At 46.2% G+C, this 21,521-nt stretch overlaps 1 protein-coding gene across 1 annotated transcript in view; it reads right to left on the bottom strand.

Annotated features, from left to right (window-relative positions):
- Positions 1-206: 206 nt before the first annotated feature.
- The window catches only part of PGGT1B (protein geranylgeranyltransferase type I subunit beta), a 91,313-nt gene continuing 69,998 nt past the window's right edge, over positions 207-21,521 (bottom strand). Inside the window, exons 7-9 of the mRNA XM_077462255.1 lie at positions 5,534-5,718; positions 5,313-5,421; positions 207-3,000 (exon numbers count right to left, since the gene is read on the bottom strand). Coding sequence (XP_077318381.1) covers positions 2,813-3,000; positions 5,313-5,421; positions 5,534-5,718 — 482 coding nt within the window. The 3' untranslated portion in view covers positions 207-2,812. The remainder of the gene's footprint in view (positions 3,001-5,312; positions 5,422-5,533; positions 5,719-21,521) is intronic.

The raw sequence follows: 21,521 nt of genomic DNA, 5'->3' as shown, positions 1-21,521 counted from the left end.
CCATACAGTCCGCCCGTGTGTACGCGGCCTAAGTTTTGGCTACCCAGAACCTTTAGCACCTGTCATCTAGAAGTGGTTAACACTGGAAATTTAAACTAGCCAGTATGCGGCACTGGGGTATTTTTATGGGAGTTGGACAGCTTTTGAAATATGTCCACCAGAATAAAAAAAATGTATAAAACCGTAAATAAAAACAAGAGTCCACAGAAATTTTGCTGTACAGCTATATTTTATTGTAAAAAAAAAAAAAAATCATATAAATCATGATAGACTAATTTATTTGGTTAAATAATATTTTGTACTGCAGCAAAAAGCACACATTCTGTGGTCAGTACTTGGCAATACTGTGTGAAAAACATGGACATAAATCGTTGTGTAGCTCCACATCATAATATGGTATTCCTATGTCAAACATGCAAAACTGCTTTCATCAGACAGTGGAGGTTCTACACCGAGACATTGGGGGGGATTCAGGACATGATGTATGGTGAATTCATGATCTATGCTGCAACAGTTGTTTCTACTGAGGCTTTTGGGCAGTGTGTGTGTATATACATATATTGCATTACACACACACACTATATGGAAGGAAAGGTGAGGGATGAAACTTCAGCTGTCAATTCAATTCTAAATGAACTTTTCTGATGCAGACAAGTTACAAAAAGCAAGTACTTGAGTGGTTCCTGCTGGAACCCCTCTATTTCCTAAGGCAATTTCTGTGTCCTAAACATCCGAAACAAGCAGCTATTCAATAAAATGTCTCAAGGTCCCAAAGTTATAGAATACTTAATTGGCAGAATCCCCATTTCAAGGACCCCGACATGATAAAACCTTAAAAAAAAAATCTGCTGAACATAAATAATAATCACTTTGTTTTTCTTTAACAACAGGAGTCTAGGACCAGATCAGACCAAAATGGTTTGTGCCTATCCCTCTTACTATGCATACAGTTGTGTTAAAACGTACACCACTTGGGATTTTTTTTACATTTTTCATAATTTGAACAAGCAAATATTAGATCTTCATCACAGTGGATGCAGATAAAGATGATATTTAAAAAAACAAAACAAAAAAAAACTGACATGCTGAAAAAATTCTCATAATCTAATTGAAATGACGAAAACTCGATTTGGTACATGGTAAAATTTGGGTAGACCCCTACATTTATCAACCTTCAAAATTCCATGTTGTAGATTAGACACCAATATTTAGAACCTCCTTAGGGACACAGTATTTAGGTGGAACCCATCTTATTTACTCTTTGCTGTTGGTGTGTGGTGTCGTTTTGCCAAGATCAAAAGAGCTCTCTGAAGCCCTCAAAAGATAATTGATGCCCAGGTCTGGCAAAGGATTTAACAATTTGCCAAATTATTTGAAATCAATCATTCCACTGTAAAGACCTTATTCTACAAATTGTGCAGATTTCAAATGACTGGTAATCCATCCGGCACTGGCTGACCGGCACATTTTGTTAAAAAACTGAGTGGCAAGAATGCCAAAATGTCATTGTGGGATGTGTAGGCAACTCTTGCAATAGGTGTTGTCAAAGTGCACGCATCTACAATCGGAAAGAGATTGAACCAATTCAACCAGCATGGGGGGAAAAGGTTTCTGCTGCTCAAAAAGAACATTAGAGCAAGACTACAGCTTGTAATGTTGAACATATAAGCAAAGACCAGATGTACTGGATAGATGTGTTATGGACTCGTGGATGCATAAAATTAAAGATAAGAGCTTCTAGCCACTATGAATTCTGCATCATAATAAAATGTTTTTGATGAGAAAGGCTGAAGTTGAACCAGAAATGGACCTTTCAACACAATAATTTTCTAAAACACTACCAAATCCAACAAAAAATGGCTCAAACAAGATAAAATGGTGGATTGTATAGTCAAAGCCCTGATTTGAATCCCATTCAAATGTTGTGCAAGATTTGAAAGGGACAGTTCATTCAAGAAAATCCACAGCCAAGGGTGTACTTGCTTTTACCACAGTACACCAATAATATATTGATATGGTTGATGAATAATTGAAAAGCAAGTTCCCTTGATATGTAAGCATATCATCATATAAGCACTGTTTGAATTAAGATCTAATATTTGCCTTTTCAAATAGGTTCAAAAAGTCTGAATTGCTTACCATTTCACTTGACTATAGACCACGTTTCTATCAATCTTGATTTTCCTGGGCAATTTTTTTTTTTAATTGTATCAAGATTGCCATATAGGGAGAAAAGTGGCAATAGAGCCAAGATTATTTTATAGCTTTCACAGCACTCACCCATCATTACAGTTTCTCTGCAGACTCCAGGTCATTGTGTATTCTCCGACTGAATAAACTAGTAATACTGACGGTACAAATAGATAACTGAATTCAATGTGCATCACACAGGACAAATGTTGTAGTCAAAAAAACTAAATTTCTTAACAAGTCATTACTTTACCAAGGTTATGCTATTTTTCTAATGAAAGTAATTACTTTAAACAAATCATGAAATTATCAGTCTTATTCAATTCATTTTCGTAATTGCAAATAGTTAAGCACAGCAACCAATCAGTATTCAAAGTCAGACTGATACAGGTTTCCGATTGTCTGCTATTGGTCACTGCATAATTAGCACTTAAAAGTTACAAGGGCCAACATTTTTTTCATCAGCGTACAGGAAAAGTGGTTGAATGTTCTTTTAGAATACGGTGTTACTAACCAAAAACATTTTGATCCAATTACTCCAGTACAAAAGAAGCTCACTTGGTTAATACATGGCTTAGAATAAGAGCTATGATTCTTCAACTTAACATGATGTAGCTGTATATCAGTCACTGCTGAGATGGTGAAGGTGGTTTGAACTCTTTTCACATTTCTTGGCTTTCCAGGCTTCATGGAGCTGCTGGAGATGTTTATAAGTTTTTAAGCTTACATTCAGTGCTGGGTGGATTTCATTAATGCCAGACTCTCCCATCAGCGAAAGGCCACAGATCCCAAAATATGCATGCAAGGCATCTAGAATGATGTAAAGTATACAGGTTATTCTTTTTCAACAAGGTAATCCAATACGTTGGTGGGTACACCTACTATAATTTGTTCAGTTTGGGCTGCCATGTATAGATATTTCAAGGGTGCAAGGCGGCTGCATTAGTAACATGTTATACCCTGAATATGGTGTACTTACAGTGCCTTGCGAAAGTATTCGGCCCCCTTGAACTTTTCAACCTTTTGCCACATTTCAGGCTTCAAACAAAGATATAAAAAAAAAAATTTTTTTGTGAAGAATCACCAACAAGTGGGACACAATTGTGAAGTGGAACAAAATCTATTGGATATTTTAAACTTTATTAGCAAATAAAAAACTTTACTTTCAGTGCAGGAAACTCACTCCAGAAGTTCAGCGAGGATCTTTGAATGATCCAATGTTGTCCTAAATGACTGATGGTGATAAATAGAATCCACCTGTGTGTAATCAAGTCTCTGTATAAATGCACCTGCTCTCTGTCTCAGGGTTCTGTTGAAAGCGCAGAGAGCATCATGAAGACCAAGGAACACACCAGGCAGGTCCGTAATACTGTTGTGGAGAAGTTTAAAGCCGGATTTGGATACAAAAAGATTTCTCAAGCTTTAAACATCCCAAGGAGCACTGTGCAAGCGATCATTTTGAAATGGAAGGAGTACCAGACCACTGCAAATCTACCAAGACCTGGCCGTCCCTCTAAACTTTCAGCTCAGACAAGGAGAAGACTGATCAGAGATGCAGCCAAGAGGCCCATGATCACTCTGGATGAACTGCAGAGAACTACAGCTGAGGTGGGAGAGTCTGTCCATAGGACAACAATCAGTCGTACACTGCACAAATCTGGCCTTTATGGAAGAGTGGCAAGAAGAAAGCCATTTCTCAAAGATATCCATAAAAAGTCTCGTCTAAAGTTTGCCACAAGCCACCTGGGAGACACACCAAACATGTGGAAGAAGGTGCTCTGGTCAGATGAAACCAAAATCGAACTTTTTGCCCACAATGCAAAACGATATGTTTGGCATAAAAGCAACACAGCTCATCACCCTCAACACACCATCCCCACTGTCAAACATGGTGGTGGCAGCATCATGGTTTGGGCCTGCTTTTCTTCAGCAGGGACAGGGAAGATGGTTAAAATTGAGGGGAAGATGGATGCAGCCAAATACAGGACCATTCTGGATGAAAACCTGTTGGAGTCTGCAAAAGACCTGAAACTGGGACGGAGATTTATCTTCCAACAAGACAATGATCCCAAACATACAGCAAAATCTACAAAGGAATGGTTCACAAATAAAACGTATCCAGGTGTTAGAATGGCCAAGTCAAAGTCCAGACCTGAATCCAATCGAGAATCTGTGGAAAGAGCTGAAAACTGCTGTTCACAAACGCTCTCCATCCAACCTCACTGAGCTCGAGCTGTTTTGCAAGGAAGAATGGGCAAGAATTTCAGTCTCTCGATGTGCAAAACTGATAGAGACATACCCCAAGCGACTTGCAGCTGTAATCGCAGCAAAAGGTGGCTCTACAAAGTATTAACGCAAGGGGGCCGAATAATTTTGCACGCCCCACTTTTCATTTTTTTATTAGTTAAAAAAGTTTCAAAAATCCAATATATTTTGTTCCACTTCACAATTGTGTCCCACTTGTTGGTGATTCTTCACAAAAAATAAAAAATGTATATCTTTATGTTTGAAGCCTGAAATGTGGCAAAAGATTGAAAAGTTCAAGGGGGCCGAAAACTTTCGCAAGGCACTGTATTCTTTAAAAGTCATCAACCAATGATACATACTATTACATTGTTCCCATGCTTTATACACCCCATGGTCCATTTCATACAAGTGTCATCTATTCAGTCATGTTTTTTTTTTCAATGAAAACAATCAGTTTACACTTTGTTTTTACATCCACCCACTGTTGTCCTTATTGACCATGATTCATCCCTGCCGTCAGTGGGAGTTCCCTGCTGACAGCAGAATGAAAACAAAAAAAGCTAAAGGCTGTAAATGGATGATGTTTATTTTTTGCTTCTGCCCACCAACAAACCACCATGACTCTGGGCCAAAGTTGTGGGGAAGATTCCCTTAACATGGGAACAAGGTGCTTTTCTGGGGGGGAAAAAAATCACAGGGGAGGGGAGTTTACCATCAGTTGACATTTGTGTCCCCCTTGTTTTTAATTAGGGGTTGCATCTGCTTCATTTTTTTAGGTTTAGAAGAGTGGTACAAGTTTGTGCTTGCACCACACTTTGCAATCCCACCCCCATTATGCATTAAATTACGATTAATGGCAAGAAATAAATGTTTACCTGGGTGACTATCTGGCCATTTAGCAAAACCTCCAACAAGACGGTCCTGGGTAGAAAGGATAAAATTTCTGTTTTTCTCAAAATTTGTGTAGTTGAAGATATTCAAAAGCTGAAATAATTGAAAATAGGAAAGAATGTCAGCAACTTAAATAGATAAAACTACCTTCAAAGATGGTTTAAAGTTTTACAATTAATACGGTTTCAGTTGTACAAAAATTTACCCTTAAAGTTGCTCCCACCCAAAAGGAGTAACAGGTATCAACTGGTTTATTGGGTCTCCCATGGAAACCATTTTGTTGCCTCAAGATACACCATCTTCGTATTCTGTTTAATTCTCTCTCAGAAAATACATCTTCAAGTTTTCCCATGAGACAAAGAGAAGCAATTCCGCAAAATGTGGAACCACCTGATCAAAAAAGAATGAAAAACACAAATCATTCAGCACAAGTTACAAATGCATTCTTAAAAAATATCACTGTGCCTATATTTTTTTTGTGTGTTTTATAAATCGTTCCTGTTTAGAAGTTTGAACCTCCAGCAACTCCAGTTACCATACCCTATAGTTATTGCTATAACATAGGTGGCTCAAATTTTTGCACAAATCACACTATGTTCAGAATCAGCATAGATATTAGAGGGTGATCAAACTTGAAAACTTACCTCAGAACAGGAAATTTAAGACGGCATATACAGACTATTTTTTAGTAGCTACATTATGCTACTAAAAAGACTAGTAATTAATTGTAGAACAAAGGGCTCCTCATGGTATAAGATACAAAAGAGCAGCATACAGAAGCCAGTGACACTTTTAGAGCATTGGATTAATCACTACTGCATACCCCCCCCACCCCTTGTGGTTTTTGAAATCGGTTCTCCATTAGGTGATGCAAAAAACTGATAGTATTTTAGTAGCTCAGCTACAAAAATAACTTGTATAGGTCTAGCCTAAATGGGTACAAGGTGGGCTTTCATAAATAAACAAGTCACTGACAGCAAAAATATTCAAACTGGAAAACTTTCCACTCGTATTTATGAGTTAACATTAAAGTTTGTTAAAAATCATATTTGAATTACTTGGCCTTCTGATCCTCCTCCTCGGAAAACTTTACTGTGAGAATAAAAAGGATGATCATAAGGCTGCGCCATGAGGAAAATGAAGATCAAGAGGATCTGGAGGCCAGGTCATGAGGGCTGTAAAGAGCAGAATCAGGCGGCAGGGCCCCGAGGAGGGGGGAGGATCAGAAGGCTGGGCCCCAAGGAGGGGGAAGACGGCTGCGCCCCAAGGAGGGGGAAGACGGCTGGGATCCTTGAGACGGCTGGGCCCCAAGAAGAAGGAGGATCACAAGGCTGGAACCCAAGGAGGAGGAGGAGGATGATCACAAGGCTGGAACCCAAGGAGGAGGAGGAGGAGGAGGAGGATCACAAGGCTGGAACCCAAGGAGGAGGAGGAGGAGGATCACAAGGCTGGAACCCAAGGAGGAGGAGGAGGAGGAGGATCACAAGGCTGGAACCCAAAGAGGAGGAGGAGGAGGAGGAGGATCACAAGGCTGGAACCCAAGGAGGAGGAGGATCACAAGGCTGGAACCCAAGGAGGAGGAGGAGGATCACAAGGCTGGAACCCAAGGAGGAGGAGGAGGAGGAGGATCACAAGGCTGGAACCCAAGGAGGAGGAGGAGGAGGAGGAGGATCACAAGGCTGGAACCCAAGGAGGAGGAGGAGGAGGATCACAAGGCTGGAACCCAAGGAGGAGGAGGAGGAGGATCACAAGGCTGGAACCCAAGGAGGAGGAGGAGGAGGATCACAAGGCTGGAACCCAAGGAGGAGGAGGAGGAGGATCACAAGGCTGGAACCCAAGGAGGAGGAGGAGGAGGATCACAAGGCTGGAACCCAAGGAGGAGGAGGAGGAGGATCACAAGGCTGGAACCCAAGGAGGAGGAGGATCACAAGGCTGGAACCCAAGGAGGAGGAGGAGGAGGATCATAAGGCTGGAACCCAAGGAGGAGGAGCAGGAGGAGGAGGAGGATCACAAGGCTGGAACCCAAGGAGGAGGAGGAGGAGGAGGATCACAAGGCTGGAACCCAAGGAGGAGGAGGAGGAGGAGGATCACAAGGCTGGAACCCAAGGAGGAGGAGGAGGAGGATCACAAGGCTGGAACCCAAGGAGGAGGAGGAGGAGGATCACAAGGCTGGAACCCAAGGAGGAGGAGGAGGAGGATCACAAGGCTGGAACCCAAGGAGGAGGAGGCTCACAAGGCTGGAACCCAAGGAGGAGGAGAAGGAGGCTCACAAGGCTGGAACCCAAGGAGGAGGAGAAGGAGGATCACAAGGCTGGAACCCAAAGAGGAGGAGGAGGATCACAAGGCTGGAACCCAAGGAGGAGGAGGAGGATCACAAGGCTGGAACCCAAGGAGGAGGAGGAGGAGGATCACAAGGCTGGAACCCAAGGAGGAGGAGGAGGAGGATCACAAGGCTGGAACCCAAGGAGGAGGAGGAGGAGGAGGATCACAAGGCTGGAACCCAAGGAGGAGGAGGATCACAAGGCTGGAACCCAAGGAGGAGGAGGAGGATCAGCAGGCTGGGCCCTGAGGAGATCAGCAGGCTGGGCCCCGAGGAGGAGGAGGATCAGCAGGCTGGGCCCCGAGGAGGAGGAGGATCAGCAGGCTGGGCCCCGAGGAGGAGGAGGATCAGCAAGCTGGGCCCCGAGGAGGAGGATCAGCAAGCTGGGCCCCGAGGAGGAGGATCAGCAAGCTGGGCCCCGAGGAGGAGGAGGAGGAGGAGGATCAGCAAGCTGGGCCCCGAGGAGGAGGAGGAGGAGGAGGATCAGCAAGCTGGGCCCCGAGGAGGAGGAGGAGGATCAGCAAGCTGGGCCCCGAGGAGGAGGAGGAGGATCAGCAAGCTGGGCCCCGAGGAGGAGGAGGAGGATCAGCAAGCTGGGCCCCGAGGAGGAGGAGGAGGATCAGCAAGCTGGGCCCCGAGGAGGAGGAGGAGGATCAGCAAGCTGGGCCCCGAGGAGGAGGAGGAGGATCAGCAAGCTGGGCCCCGAGGAGGAGGAGGAGGATCAGCAAGCTGGGCCCCGAGGAGGAGGAGGATCAGCAAGCTGGGCCCCGAGGAGGAGGAGGATCAGCAAGCTGGGCCCCGAGGAGGAGGATCAGCAGGCTGGAAATAGCAGAAGACTAGGCTCAGAGGAGAGGAAGAGATCCGACTGTGACTTTAGATGGACAGTGAGCAGTCTGTTTGACAGCATGAAGTTGAATAGTTCATCTGTTCCACTCATGTGTTTGACCTCCCTCTTTCAATCAGGGTGCTTCAGGTTTCTTTAGGGGTGCCTTGGCAAAATGCCTAAAAATTGTCCATAAACTGTATGCAGGCCAACGTGTAGATCAAGCCTGCATTTTAGTTACACGTAGTAAAAGGTTTTCACTGTGCACCATTACAGCCTTCTAGCCGCCGAGACAGTTAGGCCTAGGCCCCAACATGATGATCAGAAGAACGTTGAGCATCTGCACAGCATCCTTGTTTGTCCCTCCTTGCCCCTCTGTCAGTACTGGGGTCACATTAACTGAGTGAGATAGAGCCCCCCCCACCCGCAGCCTTCTATCACACATCACAAGTCCCAGAACGCTGCAGGACCATTTACAAAGTGCAGCGGGGCTTGTGCATGCGTAGTAAGCAGCTGGCTGTGAAGCCACAAGGAATCACTGCCCACATTTAAGATGCCAGACCAAAGACCGGTAAAGAAACTGGCTTTGGTGAGCATGGTGCTGGATCCCTGAGCAGGTGAGTATTTGTTTATTAAAAGTCAGCAGCTACAGCTGCTGCTGACTTTGAATTTTCACATATCCAACTGAAGCTCCTCTTTACGGCCTCATGTACACTGCTACTACTAAACAGACGCTTAGGAGCAGTTGGGCCTTTTTTTTCAACTGCTCCTAACCTCTCCTCTATGTCATCTTATCATTATATGTACACAGGGTCGTTTACAGTCATTTCTAGGCAGTTGGGTTTAGAGGCTTTTTTTGGGAATGCAAAAAAATGGATTCAGAAGCTGAGTTTAGAGGCATTTCAAGTGTCAAATGCTTCTAAACACAGCTAAACGTTGTACTCATGTTTAGCCGCGTTTCGTTTACAGGCGATCATTTTTTTTTTCCAAAATAGGCAAAAATGAAAAAAACTTTATTTTTTTTAAACGCTTCTAAAACGCAAACGCGGCATGTAAACGTGGCAAAACTGACATTTTAAATGTGGATTACCATCTGTCAAGTTACATCGTTCAGGAGAGGTTGTAAAAATGTCCCGTGTAGATGAAGCCTAAATCATAATCTGTTGGGGGTACTTTAAAACTGGAGTTGAAAAACCCTGCAGTAAAATATATATAAGCCAAATTTATAGGTTAGTTAGTCCATTGGTGAGTGCACATTCTGCCGTTTGTAGTACCAAAAGGCAGTGGTCTGATGTCAGGACATATTTAATACTATTTAAAATGGTCAATTTGATTCTTTCCTTTGAAAGCACAAATGGGCAGCTTTTCAAAACTAAGGTACTTTGTCTCATTTTATACATTTGTTCACATAAAATGCATTTCCAATTTTGGACAGATAAAATGACTTGCCATCTTGGCAGGGCAGTAAAAAGTAACATTCCCACATTTCACTTGCTCTGCTAGAATTCCTGAGAAAAATGGCCCAAGACCAATGACAATATTATTGAATCTAAAAAGGGAGGAATTGAAAAGAAAGGAATAGGAGTTTTTTTTTCCCCCTCTTTGCAGAAGTAAAATATTTCAGCATAGAGCAGGGATAGGCAACCTTAAAGAGGTGGAGATCTACCTGAACAGCATGGGAGAAGTCAAAGATTACCAGGCACAGTGTCTCCGCCTCACTTACGATTTAAACCTCTAATTGGCGTACTACCATGTAGCAATCATGGGTTTAAATCAGGGGGGGAGGAGGCAACATATCGCCTCCTTAGCACCTGTCAAACACACTCGGATCACTTTTCAGGGGAGAAGCACTGCCTGCTGCACATTTGAATAAATAACTTACTGTTCTGAGGCCTCTTTAAGGCTGCTTTCACACTGATGTGCTGCAATTTACCCACACTGCAGGTGAAACGCAATGCATCTGCAACTTTCCTGGGTTAGGGTTTTGCCATAGACTTCTATTAGATCCTACAGGTGTGGTGCACTTTCTGAAAGTGCACCACACCTGCAGGATATAATAGAAGTCTATGGCTAAGTGCAGCAAACCCGCAGGATAGCTGCAGGTACACTGCACTGCACACGCGGTGTGGGTAAAGTGCAGCACATCAGTGTGAAACCAGCCCTATACGACCAGTGTATTGCTTTTGTTGGAGACATGCTGGAAAACCAGCATCCAATCAGGAAAGATCACAGCACTAACATTTCTAAGTTAGTACTGACCGCTACGGGCATGATCATAGATCGATAGTCCAAGACTCCAAGACAAAATTTATACAAAAAACTTAATGAGTCATAGAAGCGACCAGGGCCAGATTAAGAACATCATGGGTCTGGTGTTGAGGATTTTGGTGGGGCCTTTTATAAACAATAAATAAATAAAATTGCAAACTATTTTTTGTTATAACAAATTAAATTAAAGAGAGAGAGAAAGAGAGAGAGAGAGAGAAGAGAGAGAGAGAGAAAGAGAGAGAGAAAGAGAGAAAGAGAGAGAGAGAGAGAGAGAGAGAGAGAGAGAGAGAGAGAGAGAGAGAGAGAGAGAGAGAGAAAGAGAGAGAGAAAGAGAGAGAGAGAGAAAGAGAGAGAGAAAGAGAGAGAGAGAAAGAGAGAGAGAAAGAGAGAGAGAGAAAGAGAGAGAGAAAGAGAGAGAGAAAGAGAGAGAGAAAGAGAGAGCGAAAGAGAGCGAGAGCGAGAGCGAGAGAGAGAGAGAATAAATCAAGGTGTGAGGGGTAAGGGAGGGAGGATGAGAGAGAAAGGGGGGGATGAGAGAAAGAGGATGCACATGAGTTTGTGTGGGAATGACATCAATGCAGCCTGGCCAAGGCAAGTGACCGAAAGCACAGAACCCAGTAGGAAGACCGGGTGAAGATGGAAGTGCCCGGGCCCCGCCGGATTGATCACAGCACAGCACTGGAGGGCTCAGTCTGACAATTTAAGTGTGCCCTAATGTGCTAATATGCTGGGCATACTTGTACATTATGGCATAACATACCCCAGGGCCTCTAAAAAGCAGTAATGTTAGAAAAGTTTACTACCACTTTAATATCACAGGAGCCTCTCATGGGGCCCCCCTACTGACCCCGTGGCCCTTGGGCAGTGCTTAAGTGCATGGTTGTCAATATTTCAAAAATAATTTCAGGGCCGCTTTTTTTACAAGTGCTATATTTAGAGTAGCTGACATCCCCTATGTTCCTCTATACATCACAATAGTAATTACAAAATTAAATAAGTACTAATAATGGGGCAGAACGGGGCGTGTCCAAGATGGCGACCTGAGAGGTAGTGGAAGCCAGAGCTCTGCTGCCTTTTTATCCTGAACCTAACTACCTGCTGTTCCTTTTACTGCACAACCTACCCACAGGTGCTCCGGATGTCCTGCAAAACTCGGCACAGGGGTAAGAAGCTTCGTTTCCCGGACTCCCCCTCGGTACCGGCCCTGCAAGCGGCGACCCCCCCTGCAAGGGCGCGCAATATGGCGTCCCAGACGGAGATGGATGACCAGGAAGGTGCTGAGGAGATCGGGCTCAGGGACGTGATGGCGGCTATAGCCACGTGTCAAGCTACCCTGACTAACAAAATCGAAGCGGTACAGCTAGATGTCGGCCTGGTCCGTCAGGATCTTGACAAACTCCGGTCCAGAGTTACAGAGGCTGAACAGCGGGTCGGGCGGGTTGAGGACCTCGCGGCTGACCATGCGGAGTCCATCCCCATACTATTCTGTGGAGCGGGCGCATCGTGTCCCTCCTACCCCGGGGCCTCCTGGAGCGAGGCCGCGCACCCTGATATTCCGGCTCCTGCATTTTCGGGACAGGGATGAAGCGTTGCGAGCTGCCCGAAGGGTGGGTGATTTGCGTTTCCAGAATGCCACGGTGATGATGTTCCCGGACTACTCCATGGAAACACAGAAGCTCCGCAGATCCTTCGACCAGGTGAAGGTAGGCCTGAGGGCTCGAAACATCAAATATAGTGTCCTTTTCCCTGCAAAGCTACGGGTGCAGGATGGTGAGACCACTAAATTTTTTACCAACCCGCGGGAGGCTGCCGCCTGGCTGGAGTCGCTACCGGTCCGTCACTAGAACTGTGGGAATGACTGTGCCTTCTAGCTGGCTGCTATGGATGCCTTCGGTTCTGGCTCATATTTTTTCCCCTGTTTTCTTTTATGCTGCTGTCCCCCTGGATGTTGTGTGATGGTGGATCGGAGGGGGTTCTCTGGTGTATCAGACTTGTGTACTCATCCAGCCCGGACAAACCCATGTTTGGGTATGATACCCCTCTAAACACGGACGAATTTTTGGGGTACTGTGTTCCAGGGGGCAGCGGTAGGGGGTACTTTCTTGACTTGATACCGTTTCTCTATTTTTTGCCATGGACTCCTTTCTGTTATCCACTCTCAAGGGGGGGGGGGGGGGGGTCGGCGGGGGATGTTATGTTACTTGGCTGTTCTGACTGGACCCGGGTGGGCTGTATGTTACTTGCACCTGTGTGTACTCACTGACTGCGGCCCTGGCAGGAGCTGGGAGACAAGATGACGTCTTATCCTCATCTGCACTGGATGTCAGCATCTCTGTGGCTCTCTAATGCCGTTAGGCATCACCTCTTGCTATGTTTACACGCTCTAGTTAAGCAATGTACTTTTTGGTTATTTGGGGGATCTATGCACCCTCAGGTTTGGGGGGGGGTGTGGGGTGGGGGGGGCGGGGGGTTGTATCCGCAGTTGCGGATGGGGAAAAAAGTTTAGTTTCATGTTGTTTTTTTGTTTTTGACTGTTTAATGGAGTTGCTTGCCATTTACACGGGATACGGTCCACTACATATATGGTGTCATTCAACTGATCTTTTCTTGATTCTAGGTCTGGGGTGTCTGTGCTGGGAAACGACGGCTGGGAGGGACCTGTGGATCTGGTTAGGTGGTGTGTGTGAAGTGCGTTATGGCTGATATATCCATTATCTCTTGGAATGTCAGGGGCCTTAATTCCGCTATCAAGAGATCTCTGGTGTTTAAATATCTGCAAAAGTATAACCCCCATATATGTATATTGCAAGAAACGCACCTGATTGGCTCCCGGGTTTTGGGGGTTAGGAGGGCGTGGGTAGGCACCCACTATCACGCTACTTACTCTTCATATGCTCGGGGGGTTAGTGTTTTGATCCACAGGTCCCTTCCGCTGCGAGTTCACGAGGTGCGCACGGATCCTGGGGGTAGATTTGTAATACTGTGTGTTACCTTACATGATAGGGATATGGTACTGGTGGGGTTGTATCTTCCCCCGCCAGCTAATGGGCAACTTCTGTACGATATTATGCACACTGTTCTCGGTTTTCAGATACCTGAGGTTTTTGTCTTTGGGGATTTTAATTTAGTTCCTCAGCACGATGTGGATAGGCTCCGCCCCACGTCCCGTCCAAGTGGTGAGCTGCAGCGCTGGGCGGACACTTTTGCCCTGGCGGATGTGTGGCGCCACTATCACCCGCAGGAGAGAGGGTATACCCGTCACTCTGCCTCCCACCGGGCACTGTCGCGCATTGACCTGGCGTTTGCCTCCCCCGGGGCTCTGGGGTGGTCGAGGACGGCGCGGCATTTGCCCCGTGGGATCTCGGACCATGCACCTCTTATGCTCACTATCTCTTTGGCGCCCCCCCCTGGGGTGAGGCTGTGGCGCCTATCCAGATACTGGGCTGTGGATGACAGGCTACAGGAGGGGACATCGGAAGCTATTTGCAATTTCTGGCAACTTAACGAAGGCTCGACTGAGGGTGGGGTGGCTTGGGACGCTTTTAAGGCTGCCATCCGGGGTCATTTTATCTCTCACATCGCGTCCCTACGTAAAGAGACGTCTAGGTCCCTTGAAGCCTTGGAGGAGGAAAGTGGGAGGAGGGAGGCGGAGTACGTTCGGACGGGGGATGGGGATGTGTACAGGAAGTGGCAGGAGGTCCTTCGGGAAGTATCCCTGCTTAATGTAACGCAGACGCAGCAGTCTATGTTGTATTCCAAACAAAGACTATTTGAATATGGCAATAAGAATGGTAGGTTGCTGGCGTGGCTGGCACGCACCCAGAGGCCCTCTACTCATATTGCTAGTATCCGGGATGTACAGGGCCGGGAGCTTACCTCTCCGGCGGAGATCAACCGTAGATTCTATGACTTTTTCCAAGGTATATATACCTCCAGGTCCCAATGTACGGCTGCGGAACTGCAGGACTATCTGGGAGGGATTCCCTTTCCCCAACTTTCAGGGGACGACAGGGAATTACTGGACAGGGACGTGTCGCTGGAGGAGGTCCAGCTGGCCATCGGTAGTCTTCAAGGTGGTAAGACTCCGGGGGCTGACGGACTACCCTCTGAGTTTTACTCACAGCACGCTGACCTGTTAGCCCCTAGGTTTCGGGCCCTTCTTGCTGGAATCGGGGAGACTGATAGTCTTCCTGAGTCCATGGGAGAGGCGACTATTGTCCTGATCCCCAAACCGGGTAAGGATCCGGGGGAGTGTGGGTCTTACCGCCCTATCTCCCTACTGAACGTGGATGCCAAGCTGTTGGCTAAGATCCTAGCCACCCGCTTGAACTCCGTAATATCCTCCCTGGTGCATGCTGACCAAACGGGCTTCATGCCTGGGAAGGGCACAGACATTAACATCAGACGCCTCTTTCTAAATCTCTCCTCTGTCCATGATGAGGTGGGCAGCAGAGCAATTGCCTCCTTAGATGCTGAGAAGGCATTTGATTCTGTGGAGTGGGAGTTCCTTTGGGGGGTGCTTCGGAGTTTTGGGTTTGGTCCTAAATTTTTACGGTGGGTGCGATTGCTCTACGCGGCTCCTAGGGCCAGGGTGCGCACCAATGGTTGGATGTCGGAACCCTTCTCATTGCAAAGGGGCACGCGACAGGGGTGCCCTCTCTCGCCTGGGTTGTTCACCCTGGCCCTGGAGCCTCTCGCCATATTAATTAGAGCGTCGTCTATACGGGGACTGCGAAAGGGATGTACGGAGGAGAAGATCTCACTATACGCGGACGACGCCTTGTTGTATTTAAACGATACCGGTCCTTCCCTTTCGGAAGCTCTTGCGATTTTTGACAAATTTGGGTCCTTTTCTGGCGTTCGCATTAACTGGTCAAAATCTCTCCTCTTTCCCTTGGATGCGGGTGTGCCCTCGTCCCCTGGTGGGTCGTTACTACAGTGGTCCTCTGAATTTACCTATCTCGGGGTACGGGTGGCCAGAGATCCCAATAAGTATTACATGTTAAATGTACTCTCCCTTCTCCGACTACTGCGAGAGAAGTGCCGGGCCTGGTCTGGACTTCCGTTGAACTTGGTAGGACGTATAAACATTCTAAAAATGGTGCTTCTCCCTAAGTTCAACTACATATTTCGGAACTGTCCGGGGTGGGTTCCGGGCTCCTTTTTCCGGGAGGCGGATAAGTGTATTAGCTCCTTTTTGTGGAATGGTGCTGCCCCTAGGTTGGCTAAGTCCACGCTTCAGTCCCCGGTGAGGGTGGGAGGTCTAGCCCTTCCCAACTTGCGATTTTACTACTGGGCCGCTATGCTGGTCACTGTTTCATGGTGGTTCGCGGCGCGGGATTCGAACGTGGCGGTGCGCTTGGAGGCAGCGCTGGTGGGCTCCGTGTCTGACCTGCAGGGCCTAGTATACAGGGGGGCTGGGGCGTACGCGGCTCTTCCTGGGCCGACGAAGGCTTCTCTTCGGGTATGGAAGATGGCGGGGCGCAGATTTGTTCGGCCGGGTGACTGGTCCCCGGCCCAGCCCCTCTGGAATAACCCTAACCTTCCCCACTTTAGGACAATTCCAGACCCGCAGATCTGGGTGCGATTTGGGATTACAACTCTGCGGGATGTTATGCCGGCAGGTACCCTGCTGACGTTTGGCCAGCTGACTCGTTCCCATGGCCTGCCTGGCTGGATGTTCTTTCGGTATGCTCAGCTGCGTCATGCGGCTAGGGCACAGTTTCCTGAATCCCCAACCCTGCGGACTACTCCGCTGGAGGAGCTGTTTGAGGGTGAGGGCCCCCAAAAACCCCTATCAGATGTGTACCGGATTGTACTCCCGATTGACTCTCATAAGCTGGACTCTCTTTGGGACAAATGGAAGGAGGATATCCCATCTCTGGAGCGGGAGGATTGGGAGGAATGTTTGGAAAAAGGTCCTCAACTGGTCATTTCTGCGGGTGATAAACTTATTCAAACGAAGTTTGTGTATAGGGTATATCACACTCCTACGCGCCTGGCGAGAATATACCCTAATAGAGATCCACACTGCCCTAGGTGCAGGGTGGAACTTGGTACCTACCTTCACATGTTCTGGGACTGCTGCAGACTGCATACGTATTGGTCCGAGGTGTTTGATCACCTCAACACTCGGTTGGGGCTGGAGGTCCCTAGGACTCCTGAGATGGCCCTACTAGGCATTCACGCGGATGAAAGTAGACCCTATTACTCTAAGTTGTTGATTTCCTATTTACTTTTTTACGCTAAGAAAGAAATCATCTGTAAATGGTTCTCGTCCACTCCTCCCAGTGTGATTCAGTGGGAGAAAAGTGTGAATAGTGTTTTGCCTTTGTATAAAATAACCTACCTAAATCGCGGTTGTCCATGGAAGTTTGACAGAATCTGGCTCCCGTGGACATCGGGAGGCTGAGGTGGTCTCTGGGTCTTTGGGGAAGCCCTCGTCCTCTTAGTTTGAACTTTAGTTTGTATTTTAGTCTGTATTTTTTTGTATCACCGAATGACATATGCTGATGTATGTAACACGTTTCGTATCCTACTGTGCTCCGGCTGCGCCGGTAGTTTGACCCATTATACTCTTGGTCATTTTGTACTGTGTATGTATGTTGGATAATAAAGCACTCCTGTTTAAAAAAAAAAATAATGGGGCAGAACAAATATGAGGACTGTGAGATTCCCTTTAGTTGAACTGACAAAAGTGTGCCCATTCTAGAGCTGGTAACATTGAGGATATTCAGTATAATTTTAAAGAACAGTTTTTGTGGGTAAGAGGCATAGGGGAGGGGTATGGATAGTATAAAAGTGGGAAGTATGTGAAGGTGAGGGAGAGGAATGTGGAGGGTCGAACAGTAGGCACTATGTACATGAGAGGAGTGCAGAGGGTATGGCAGAAGGCACTATGTACAGGAGAGGAGTGTGAAGGGTATGACAGTGGGCAGTATGCTCAGCAGAGGAGTGTAGAGGGTATGACATTGGGCACTATGTATAAGAGAAGAGTGTGGAGGGTATGATAGTGGGCACTATGTACAGGAGAGAAGTGTGGAGAGTAGGACAGTAAGCAGTAATTACAGGAGAGGAGTGTGGAGGGAGGGTATGACAGTGGGCACTATGTATAGGAGAGGAGTGTGGAGGGTACGAAGGTGGGCACTATGTACAGGAGAGAAGTGTATGACAGCGGGCACTATGTACAAGAGAGGAGTGTGTAGGATATGGCAGCAGGTGTTATGTATAGGAGAGAAGTGTGTATGGCATGACAGTGAGCAGTATGTACAGGAGAGAAGTGTGGAAAGTATGACAGTGGGCACTATGTATAGGAGAGGAGGATGAAGTAATCTGGGAAGGAAAAATTTAAAGGTTTGTGGAAGGATGTTTAGGGACTGCGTAGTGGTTAAGCGGGCCATACATGGATTGAAATTACACCAATTAAGCAGAGACCAGCCATAGTCGGTCTATGTATGGGCTAGCTGGTTTTACACAAGTCAACCTATTAACTGACTTGAGTACAACCAGCCTGTCAGGTTTTCCTCAAAACAATCAGTGCTGCCAGCTATAGTTAGCAACACTAATCATTGTATTCACTGGCAGAACACAATAACACTGCGGGAGTGATTGCCCCATTCACAGGTCAGCAGGTGAGAGGGTGTGTGGGGACAGGCTGGGGGAGATACTAGTCAGTCCCTGGGTAGGCACTGGTTAGTATTAGAGCCAGATACACACAGGTTACATACGCAACGATCGTTAGAGCGAGAGCAATAATTCTAGCACTAGACCTCCTCTGTAACTCTAAACATGTAACCTGTAAAAAAATGTAAAGCATCACTTAGTACACAACAAAAAATCGTGCTAACTTTAGTGGGGGGTTTTTTATGAATGAAACAGTTTCTTTCCAAAAAAAATTTATTTTATTTTTTTTGGGCAAATGGGCCTATCTTGAGAAAGGGGCCTGGAGCTGCAGCTCCAATAGCCCCTATGTTAATCCGGCCCTGGAAGCGACTCATCCCTCATCACCCCGCTCAATTGAAATCAGATGGGGCATACTGCATTAGAAGCTCTAGCAATACGTTGTTCAATTAAAAATATTAAAACTGGCCCAAAACCCATTTGTTTACCTTCAAAAGTTGGAGTTGGACTTAAATTGGTTTTAAACTCCTAAATGAGTGGTACATTAGCAGCCAATGATTACAATAAAAAAATGCTTTTTGAATTTATTGTTAAAAGGCCAAGTTTACTTTTTGTTAAATAAATGCACATGATTTTGCAAATCAAAAAATGTGCATTTTTTTTTGCACCAGTGATCAGTAGAGTTCAGGTGCAATGTCAGGCTCCTGAAGACACTTCTGACAGCGGTCTTCTCATACCTCCATATTTGCAGACAGTTACTCAGCTACAGGAAGCGCCAGTGAACTACAAGGAGGCTGATGAGCGCCCGTCTAGTTCACCGAGAGCTACAAGCCCTGTACCCGAGTGACTTGTAGTTCCTTCGTTCACAGATCACTGTGCATGAATGACACAGCTATGTGGCAGGAGACCCGCACAGCCATATTGTTTTTAAAATGTGATAGCGGTGCAGGAGGATCCCCTCCCGTTGTCACAGTGGGTGATTGAGGGGAGGGGGTGTGAGTGGGGCTGCTGCATTAGTAACATGTTACACCCTGGATTGGATACAGGTGTAATATGGAACACGTTACTAAAAGTGAACTTATCTAAATAACTTTCTCACTCAACAATGGAGGTCATGTCTTTGTTGTTGCTCTCCCCTGCAGCACAGCCGGGCTGGAAGACATTGTTCATCCAGAGCAGTTCACATGCCCCGTAATGTTGCCCCAGCTTTTTTTTTATACCCTCCTCCACCCAGGCTGGGGGGGGGGGGGGGGGGGGAGTGGAGCTATCAGTCAAGAATTTGAATTTGATCCACCCCCCCAACATTTTGGGTGGACCAGATTCTTGACTGACAACTCCAATCCACTTTGCAGGGTCTTGGAGGAGGGTCTAAAAAAGCTGTGGCAACATCATAAAGGCATGTGACCCTCTCTGGTTTAACCCCAGCCATAGTAAGTTAGAGAATATTCTACACAGCTTACTTACACAAAAGAAGGAGAGCATGGGCAGTGTGGCTGCAACGATGCAGAGGCTCTATGAGCTGCTTAGAGCTAAATAATGGGCACATACACATTATAATAATTATTTGGAAGGTTTGACTTTATTTTTATAACTTGATTTTAATGACTTGACTTTGATTTTTTTTATGGTTATGTCTACACCCTCTGGTTGGTCAGGAGGTCTCATCTGAGATGCAGAGTCTAAGCTTCAGCCAGGTTTCACCAGAGCACCTAATAGTGGGGATGCGTTTTCACTGCATGCTGCTGCCAAGACACTGCCCTAAGAGTTGTTCAGTCTCTCCCAGGGGATTTGGGTTTGGGATGATGGTAGCTTGGATCTGAATCCACTATAATGGATAAACTGTCTGGCTTCTATCTGTGGCTTTTTTTTGTGACTCAAGGATCTTCTTTGATTTGATCAACATGGTCCATGGCATACTCCATCTCCCATCTAATATCCCCTTGTTCAATAAGGTTTTGATGATCAGCTCACAGGTGGCCTCTATGTATTTCGGCTATATTGAGCTGTGTTGCCCCTGAGTTTGTCTGTATGTTTTTCTTTATTGGAAACCATTTTTTGTTTAATCACTGATTAATACATATTTTACGTGACCCTCTTGCAAGATAGTGAGATTTTTCACTTCTTTGCAACTACTGAACTCTAAATGTGTCCTGAAGAAGTACAACCGAACACGTAGACACATTAGGGCTCAAATCATGTATCGATTCTTCTCTGTATATGTGATTTTTTATCTTTTTCATGTCTCTGGTCTTTATACTATATGTATTTTTCAATAAATGTTAAAATAATTTTTTGTACTTTCAGTGTCTGTTGTGCCTTTAAAGTCCAACCACGGGTTTTCTTTGAATTCCTTTTTTTTCTTCTTTATTCCCAATACTTGCGGATGAGGCAACGCGAGTGCTTTTTTTCTCCGTTTATGCCCTCAGAATCATCCTGCTGCTGTACAAATGTGCCCCTTGTGCTTATTCATCCAGAGTGGAAGCACACTAACAGGAGGCATTACTGGCCTGATCAGCAGGTGCAAAAAGAGGGAAAACTAAAGAAAACAAATGTAGACACCACGTCTAATAATTGGTGAGCTGCAATATATTAAAAAAAATGGTTTTGGGTTTAATAAAGTTTTAAAATGATGTGCACCTTGGAATACCAGGACTGAACTATAAGAAGAGTCACAGGAAAATTCTGGGCTGTAACAGGGCAGAAATAGATGGCCCAAGGCTGCAAATGAATCATGCCTAAGCATAGGTTAAAGAGGAAGTAAACCCTGATGGGTTTACTTCCTCTTTTTTTCCCTGCAAAGGTAAAGCATAATGGACTACTATGCATCGCATAGTAGCTCATTATGTGTCACTTACCTGACACAGGAGCCAGCGAAGTCGCCGCTGATCCCTGTAGTCCGCTGCGTCCATCTTGCTGGTGGCGTCTCGCAGCTCCGACCAATGACAGCGGCGCAACCGCGATGACGTCACTCCCGCGCATGCGCACGGGAGTCGCGCCTCGCAGCTCCGTTGCTGTCATACGGCGAAGCCGCGATGACGTCACTCCCGCGCATGCGCACGGGAGTCGACAAATTTGGCAAATCAATTCTTGGATTTGCCGCATTTAGTGCGCCTGCGCGCCGCTGTCTACGGCGCATGCGCCGTAGACAGCGGTGCCCATTTT

Source organism: Lithobates pipiens, unplaced genomic scaffold (genome assembly GCF_037356315.1).
Source record: "Lithobates pipiens isolate NorthernLeopardFrog02 unplaced genomic scaffold, aLitPip1_a1.2 Scaffold_3, whole genome shotgun sequence".
Classification (NCBI taxonomy): Eukaryota; Metazoa; Chordata; class Amphibia; order Anura; family Ranidae; genus Lithobates; species Lithobates pipiens.
Note: the sequence above shows the minus strand (reverse complement) of the source record. Positions and strands in the feature narration are given on the sequence as shown.